Source organism: Aplidium turbinatum, chromosome 5, assembly GCF_918807975.1.
Source record: "Aplidium turbinatum chromosome 5, kaAplTurb1.1, whole genome shotgun sequence".
NCBI lineage: Eukaryota > Metazoa > Chordata > Ascidiacea > Aplousobranchia > Polyclinidae > Aplidium > Aplidium turbinatum.
In genome coordinates, this window is record NC_137476.1 from 27,434,324 (window position 1) to 27,443,720 (window position 9,397).

At 35.8% G+C, this 9,397-nt stretch overlaps 1 protein-coding gene across 1 annotated transcript; it reads right to left on the reverse strand.

Annotated features, from left to right (window-relative positions):
* Positions 1-1,903: 1,903 nt before the first annotated feature.
* Positions 1,904-9,115, reverse strand: LOC145770192 (uncharacterized). Its single transcript, XM_082581780.1, has 3 exons — positions 7,070-9,115; positions 5,612-5,794; positions 1,904-3,983 (listed from the first exon to the last, which is right to left on the reverse strand). The coding sequence occupies exons 1-3, from the start codon at positions 9,061-9,063 to the stop codon at positions 3,776-3,778; spliced, it is 2,385 nt and encodes a 794-aa protein (XP_082437906.1). The 5' UTR covers positions 9,064-9,115; the 3' UTR covers positions 1,904-3,775.
* Positions 9,116-9,397: the final 282 nt, after the last annotated feature.

Sequence of the window (9,397 nt, forward strand, 5' to 3'; positions counted from 1 at the left end):
TCATGCATGCTGATATTCCATGTGTTCTGTTAGGCTATGGACTTGAAAGTTTGAACTTAAATTCGTTGTTAGACGATGCAACTTTAAACGATGTCAATTAAGCTTAAAAAACTTACATTTGTGAATAGCATTGCTTGTTTTGCCAAAAAATGTTTGCCACAGCATAGCAATGGCGAACATTTCATGTATTCTAAGAAAAGAACCCATTAAAAATCACTTTATTCCTTACAAAATCGCTAAAACTGCCTAATCATGCAAGAAGAAAACCAACACTGGTTGAGAAGCCAAGATTTTGAAATAACAATTCACCTTCTTCCCCCAGGAATGTCTTAATAACGTTTTGAGACGTTTAAGCATCGTCACGTCAAAAACCACAAAGTAAACATTGCTCAACCATACACTCAAAAAGATTAGAAAAGCGACGGCCAAAGTCACAGCAAATACAAGTGAAGGACAAACTGGTTGTGTGTGATTCTTTTCCTAATTCATCTTTTTGGCATCAAATCAACGTTAAGTTTGCATGCAACACTGTGTGATATATTGAATTTTGTTAGCCGAATTGTAATGAAACAAAACGTGTCAACCCTAAAGAGCAAGGAGTGACTGTCAAAACATACAATGATTGAAATAGGGTTAAAGTTAACCCACAAACTACAAAAAAACGACGTCACGCCACGCTTGTTCTGACTAGCAAAAACAGAAATATATATCTGACGTCATTTTACGCATGAACTGTATATGGATTGGTGCAATCATATCCGATTTGCTGAATGTGGAATGTTTTGGTAAAAATAAACTTACGCCAACTGGGACAATGTAGGCTACTCAATGAAGCAAAATAAACATGAGTGATTTTTCTTAGTACACGAAAGTGGAAGCTACGGTTTAATATTTAAACTGCTTTCTTAATTATAGCCCAGCAACTACAAGTTAGTATTGTGGTTGAACACGATTGGTAATCTTCGCATCAAATCGATTCACATCAGTCCCGTGTCTTGAAGGTTTTTTAATGTGAAAAGAAAACTAATGGAGAGAAACTTGTTTTGTCCAGAAAGTTCCAGAAAATCGTGACGCGCTTCGAAGAAATCATGTTTTTGATCTTTTTCAGTTGTTAATCGAAAGTACTGCATTGCAACTTCACGGTTTGTTTCAGCTCGAGTTGCACAATGCTGTCTTGCCTGCTAATTCTTATATCCTTATTTTTGCTTCATGTGTAAAAAATAAACGCAGTGTTCAAGCTACGGACTTTTCAGCCAAATAATTGATTTTATAAAAACTGAGTGAAACTGTTCACCAGGCATTTGATAAATAAAGTGACTTGCCCTCTTGTGGTAACCCAGCCCTATAGTCACCAGAAGAACGCAAGTGACTTTATTTATTAATTGATTTGATGTTAGGTTTTTTGATGAAAAAAAACATATTATTTTTTACGGCAAATCGACATCTGGCGACGTTTCATCAACATTATGACAAACCGCTTTACAGACAAAACTACGAAAATGATTTCAACATAAGTCTAGGCTAGGTCTTTAGGACAAGTAACAAGTATGGTCAACTCATAAAGCTTTATGGTTGATCAAAGTCTGACGTCGCACTGGCTTTTTTATAGACATGTCAAATATTGATTTAGACACAAAATTCCCCTAAAACTTGTCGAATATTGCTTCACAATAAAGACGCAAATCGGACAAAGTCGTTAATCAATAATAATATGACAATTTCCGATAACTATTGTGTGGTGTCAACTTTACTACGTAATCAAATTGCTGCCATTCAATGTAAATTCAACGTTTAGAAGACCTGCTCCTTTTTCAAGCAAGGTTGATTTTTTGTGCTTATCCGAAGAAAAATTGTACTATTATTTTAGACCAAACAAAGATATCCAATAAGAAAAATTGTCTTTTCTATGTTTATTACAATAAAGCAATGAGCAAATGGTAAACCATTCAACACAAAAGCAAAATCGTTTGGCAATAAATTTAAAATATCACAACTGTACAAAAAATTCTTGCACACCTTTGTCACCAATACAAACAATAAATATTTATAACATAAAAAACGAACTTTATGACAGCCGACATTGCTGCCGATTAAGATTTAAGTCTGTTTACAAAAAGCATCTCTTTCTGTGCGACGTAACAGTTGTCAAAAGAGAGACTTTTGTATTCAAACCGATGCATCAAATCAATTATTTTCACATTGATTCAACGTCTGCACTCTGCAAACGTTAAAATGCGATGTAAAAATGGTTGGTTTTGCTTTCTGGGAAAGACAATGGAACACGACAATCTTCCAAGTAAAAAACCGACCGAGGAATAACTTCATTGAACAGTTTTTCACCTCTGGATCGGGTCACCAGCCCAGCCTCTGAAACATTGATTCCACCTCAGACGTTGAATCAATGTAAAAAGACTGATTTGCTGGTTGGATAAGTAGTTTGTTGGACAGAACAACGCACTTCCAACGAGGTATCACAATATGATGATGTACACTATTAAAAACAACATATAAGTGAGCACCAAACACTGACTTCACCATTCACCAACCCAGACAACCATGAGTTTCTGCGGCTGCAAATCGTCATTATGTTGAGTCAATGCAAAAAGACTGATTTGCTGGTTGTGTTGTTGTTGCAAACTTCGAAATTGAAACTTATGCTGTGATTTATTACCAGTTAAATTTTGACTGCAGTTGCATAGAACTAATGTGTTGTAATGCTGCTACAGCACGATTGCAGAGAATTGGAAAAAAAAGTACTGTCAAAATAATCTATAAAACATTATGAATGTATCGTATTTCTATTAGAGCCATCACTAAACGTTGTTTCGCAGAACGTTTGGGAAAAATAACGTTTTCCAAACATAAAGCGACTTGGTTGAACCAAGGGCACAACGAAAAAAGTAATCAGGAATTCGAAACTACTCAGACCACATCTATGATATACTTGTTGCAACTACTACGCTATGATTGATAGAGTAGCAATTACCTTGGTTAGGTTATTCCATTTGGGTAGATTACGAACATGATAAAATTCAAAGCGTTCAAGAAAAACGCAAAATCACCTACAAGTTTCCACAAAAACGAAAAAGTGCCAAAACATCGCATAAATTTCAGAAATTTTGCAATAAAAAAATAAAAGGGATAAACATATAAGTTGACCTTGTGATGTTGAATTTATGGACCGGTAAACGTTGAAACAATATAAAAATATCAGTTTTCTACCAGCATGCCACTTGCCAGAAGACTACAAGAATTCCATAGTAACTTTGTGCGTTTTCACTTTAATTTCCTTTCTACAAACATATGCCCCACTGACTGATGATACTCAGACAGTAAATCAGTTGTTTACATTGATTGAACGTCAACAGACGTTGAGTCAATAAATAAAAACTGACTTGCAGACTGGCTAAAGGCAGCAAAAGCAACAAATCCTATAACTTTATCAATTCTACCACGATTTTATTCAACAAGCTATGTAATTACACATCGATATAACAATGAAAGGCCAACAATGTCCGTGGCTTTTCCCAAAGGTGGTGTCCCAAATAAGTCCAAGTACCAAACTGCCAAGCCAGAACAGAAACGAGTTCTTTATTTCACATAAATCAACGTCAGGAGTTGTTGAATAAATGTTAAAAAGGGGGAATCTGTTGAAATACCATCCAAGTCCATTCAGTGCAATGCTGACTCAATTCAAGAAGTATGATAGCTCAATTAATTCATGTACTTGGTCCAAATGTATTTCGTTACCACAGGGCAGGCTAGGAATGCCACCTCACCTTGAAACTTCAGTCAAATTGGCAGTGATCGTCTGTGAGGTGGATGAGGATGGGATTAAAAGCTGCGTTGAGTTACTCACAGGAAGAGTAGCGAGGAGGAGAGACCTTGTCGGGAGAACAGAGGAAAACTGCTTGTCAGAAGAACTTTGCGAACTTGTTGTTATGGGAATTTTGGTAGCAGACTCTTTCGTCTTGTTTTTGTTCCTGTAAAGCAAAGAGATATCGGTCATGATAGAATAAAAATAGTGCAGAATGGTAAAAAAACAACATAAAGTTGGTTGAAAGCTGTTCAGAAAAAAAAATTCAAGATGCCATTTAATCATAGGAAAGCTAGTTTGTCAAAGCACTTTATAGTAACTGCACCAACACAACATCTTTTGAAAGACACAAGTTGCACAAAAATGAAACTATTGCAAGCAATTCCTTCATGGCTGCATCATGTACAAAAAAATCAGAGAATTCATAACATACAGATTACACAATAAATTATAAAACCATTTTTCTAATTGTGACATAGCTTCATGACCACATCATTTCAAGCTCAAACTCAGATCTTTTTTTTTCTGTATCACTGTATGATATTTGAAAGTTTGCCAGTTTTGTATTATTTTACTTGTGTTACAACTGAAAGAGGAAGTAGCTTTCAGGCAAAGCCAGATAGAGCTACACAACAAGAGTGATTTTTACATACTATAACTGCACTGCTCTCAATCAAATTGGTAAATTTGTGTTTAAATTCAAAACCAGAGACCAGTTTCAAAGCAGTTCATTTCTTTAAAATGGTGTGTATAAATGCAGGCATTGCATGTCTCACATGTATGTGAAATACTGTTTCACCCAAGTTTGATGCCAAGGTAATAATATATATATCCATATAAAATACATGCAAACACATTGAATACAATTACCCCACCACTAAGCAATTCTTTATATGGAACATATGTATGTGTAGGAGAATGTCAATTGGCAACAAGACAAAAGGAAAAACATCATTTGGCAAATTAATGGGGTAGCTGTTTGTTATAGGTTTAAATGGTTTTCTTTTCATAAGCTTTTTTTCACCAAATGCTACTTCATCTAATACTGCAAAGGGAATGAAATGTACTTTTGAAACTAAAAACATGCCGCTTCTGTTAACATTTCATATAACAGTCCATGCAGTGAGATTAAAAAGGTATTGTTGCATTAACAACTGTCAGGAACCAGCTTTCAGTGAACAGACTTGAATAAAAATAACTGTTTTATAACACAATATTCGTTACGGGAAAATAAGGTTGGATGAAGACGTATTGTGGAATGATTTGATTCATTTCAATGTTTCAAACTGAAGCTATAGTCATATGTCAATAAAGTGTAGAGAATCTCAATGTACCAAGGTTAGAAAATGAGTCCAATCTTTTTAATACCATGTGTGTGTTGTCTCTCAATGAGTTTTCAATAAAGTTATTTGGTGGTAAAAGGGGTAAAAAAATGAGCAGGACAGTCTACAGGTGAATAATTACGTAGAACAGACAGCCTGTTTGCACATTTGGTCGGATCGCTTGATTTGTCACTATTTTCTAAACCTCATATATATTCAAAGTTTAATTTAATTTTGTATTAATTTTCATTGTAAAAATTTTTGGTAACTTGACCAAAAAAGCTGTTATAAAAACAACTCTATAGCACAAATTGCACAAAATAATTGAAAACTATGTTGCATAATGGCAGTATTTTCAAGTGCAACGTGGTGTATAAAAAATCATATCATTGGTTTAATGATGCATTATAAAGTTATCACTAATAACTAAAAATGATCTTCTACAAAGCATATATATTTTCTATTTACTCACTTGTGAGTCTTGACATGTTTTGCAAGGTGATCTGAACGAGCAAACTTCTTCTCACAAACAGGACAACCATACGGTTTAATCCCTTCATGTGAGCGTTTATGTCGAGCTAGTTCATCTGACCGAGAAAATCTCCAATCACAGCCAGCCTTTTGACAAGCAAATGGCTTTTCCCCAGTGTGACGTCTAAATAGAAACATAGGATTTACTTTCAAAATGTGTTTAATATTCATGTGGTTAATTCACAGCAGATATTAATAACACATTCAAGCTGATGAACCAATGTACACGGCCGAATATGTTGCTATTTAGGGAAATTTCTAAGAGTCCTAATTGTTATAATCATAGCCATGACAAGCCTGTCATTTTCCCATTTCAGAAGTATGTAAAAAAACAGTATTTGCATCTGGACATATTTTTGACGAGTTTAACTGGAGATTAGGTATGTACGTTGAGGATAATTTATGCAGTGATAATGAAAAATGGAAGACTTTCCAAATGCACCCTGGAGGTAGTCTCAGCATTTGGTATATCACTTTTGGTGCAATTGCATGTTCAATTTGAAATATCAAGGATTTTGTTGTTGATTCTACGTTATAAGCTGTTCATTTGAAGTTTAGATTTTAGTTTGTTTTGTTTTTTGCCAGGTTTAAATTTACAGGTAAAATAGGGTTTTTGGCAAAAGATTCTGCAATCCAAAAAACCTAACAACAGCATCATGAGACTACCTCCAGGATGCATTGGGAAAGTTTTACATATATTTTACATTATTATTGCATAAGTTATGCTCAATGTAAAAAGGTCAAGGTGGTCCCATACTTGATTCAAGTGTTGAGTATGAGAAAGTAAGGTTTTTGTTGTACTAAGTCTTCCGCACTAAGGAGAGTAGGGTGGCCAATTCCTAACCCTAGGCCGCCTTTCTTGCAGCAATTATGCCCACCCAATTTGTTACACCCTAAGGTGGAGGTGACCGGTGTTTATAACAACCAGCTGAAGCCGGGAGTCGAACCAGGTTTGCATAATTGGAAAGGTGCCGTCCCACCGCCTTAGCTGTTGTGCCATCCCATGTGCTCTATGTACATTGTACACACCAAACATTCAGCCAAACATGCCAAAAATATGTCCAGTTGCAAACAATGCCTTTTTATATAATATACTTCAGGAAATGGAATAATAACAGTTTTGTCATGACTATGATTGTAACAATTAGGAGGACTCTTAGAAATTTTCCATAATGTTTGGCCATGTTCTAGTAGGTCATGTATGTACTCCTTCTGAAACTCAAGCTCAGTAGCATCTTAATAAAATTGCTGCCTTTTTCTCAAATCAGATGAAGTGATCTTTATTTCACATTCATTCAATCACACACATTATAACAGAACGGAACACAAAAGATGAGAATTGAAGTAAAGGTTCGAACTTCGAAACTGATTAATAAAAATTTTTTTGGCCAGAACACACCTCACATGGGCTTTTAAATGGGAACTTTTTGTGTACCGCTTGTTGCAGTTAGGATATGAGCACACATGAATTCGCAAAGCATCGTCATTAGGAATCTTTAAACGCTTGTCGGCTGGATGAGGACTCGAGGCAACAGGCGTTGAAGGTCCGGGTGCTATTCCAGCTATCATAAGACAATTTCCTGGTTGTGTTGAAATGACCGGAAACGGGGCAATTTTTATTAAATTTTTTTGTGTATTGTTTTGAGTTTGTTGATCAAGTGAGCCTGTGGATATATTTATAGACTCATTTTTAACAAAGTTCGAGTTTTCTGTATCATCTGCAGATGGCTGAATTTGGGCAATGGTGACAGGAATAGCTTTTCCCTGTAACACAATGTACAATGGTGTCGCGGAGTTTTCTCCACCACCCCCTGAATTTGAGTTCAAGGCCAATAAATGAGCCACCGTACAATTTGAGTTGGGTTGGCCATCACTTTGCTCACTTTTTATAACACCAGTTTGTTCAAAACTGTGAGGGTCAGTGTTTGGCGGAGTTGGCATTATTGGTGCGATGTCTTTTGCTTCTTTCTTGATATCTCGGAGTTTAATAGAATTATCCAAGTCACTAGCACATTTGGTACATAGCAGTAACGATGAGTCATTGAACTTCTGTAGACTTCCAACATTTCGACAAGCAGTGCACCTGTCCTTCAAAGAACTTTCTTTACTTGCCAGAACAGTGCTGGTTGAAGATGGCCCGGAAGAATTCTCTGTAGTTTGAGAACTCATTGAGGTCATTAACCGATGCAAAAGATTTGAATGACCTGATGACATTTGAGATTGCATGTTGCTTTCTTGCTTTATAGGCGGATCATGTAAAGTGGAATATTTTATACCATGTGACGAAGACAACAAATCTCCTTTTATTTCACCTTCCCACATTGGTTCCATGACCAAATCGCCATCAAGTGGGGGCATTATCAGATTTGAGCTGGAACTATTACTGGAAGGACATGCAGCAGATGAATGAGCTGGCAAAAAGGTATTTCCAGCATATAACTCTGTGTCTATAGTAGAAAATGGCAATGGCTCATTTGAATCTTCGCTTTCACCCAACAGTGCTCGAAAAGAAAGCATAGAAGGGTGTATACTACTACTGTGGTTCACTGAAGATTGATTGTTATTCGAATCAATTTTCATCATTTTATTGCTCAAACTGTGAGTTTCTTCATTTTTACGTTTAACTCGTTCTAATGTCTCTTCGAAAGCATTTAATGCATTAGCCAAGCTACTGTTTCGTGGTATTGGAGAAAAAGGATCTTTGGCATTACCGATGGTAGATTGTTTCATTGAAGAGTTTGTTTGAACAGGTTCAGTTGAAAACAATGATCCTGACATAGCTGCATTTTGGTTGGCATGGCCAGAGTAAACTTGAGCATTTGCATCACTTGGCCTGTCTGATGACAACAGATTCTCTATCGGCTGATTTGATGACTGAAATGACCAAGGGAACATGCTGTCTGATTTACTACTTGCAGAGTGGGTTGCATTCATTTGAGCATCAGCAGTATTGATGCCCATGATATTTTCAGGAGGATTTATCCAATTTTGAGAAGGCATGTCATTTCTATTATCTGAAATAACATTGTGATAAGATAATCCAGACACATGACAAGATGTTTCAGTGGGAACAATCTGCAGTGGTGACACAACATGAGATCCTTGTGGCATGTGATGATTGGGAGACAAGTACTCCGATCTACTCGTTTGTGGAAAAGAGTAGGGATAGCTATGATGAACCTCATGGAATGGAACACTAGTGAGATCATTAACAAGTGTCGTCACAGCCGGAGCTTGCATATTGATTGATGAAGAACCACAAAACACAGATGTTTGCGAAAAATGTGGATCTGTTGTGATCGAAGAAGGCTCGCTTGATAGAAGCATCTCCAAAATTGATTCTTCAGAGTCTTTCATATTAGAATTGGAAATATTGAAATTAGTAGTACTCATGGCTTCAAGGTGTACTGAATTAGATAATATCAGAAAACAAAACAAGAACAAAAATTTGACAACAAAAGATATATCATGATAGTGTAAAAACTAATTACTATAAGCGCTGCAAAACAAAATCTTTATAAACAAAATTTCCACAGAATTATATAAGTTAGACTTCAGCTTAAAGCTAGATAAATACATTGAATACAATGCATGTAAATAGTCAAAAAAGGCAAATTAAATTTGAATATGTATGGTTTTGATTAGCAATTTCTATCACTTTGATGAGTAGACTAATGGAACAAGTTTGCAATTTTTTACCCTAGCCTATAGGCCTACATATAAATTA

What these genes read in the sequence shown, in the direction of transcription:
- LOC145770192 (XM_082581780.1), bottom strand. Translation starts at nt 9,063, where the DNA reads ATGAGTACTACTAATTTCAATATTTCCAATTCTAATATGAAAGACTCT. An exon ending in CATTTAAAAGCCCATGTGAG is followed by an intron (nt 5,795 to 7,069) that starts GTGTGTTCTGGC and finishes GTTTCTATTTAG; the next exon opens with ACGTCACACTGGGGAAAAGC. An exon ending in AAACATGTCAAGACTCACAA is followed by an intron (nt 3,984 to 5,611) that starts GTGAGTAAATAG and finishes TTTGCTTTACAG; the next exon opens with GAACAAAAACAAGACGAAAG.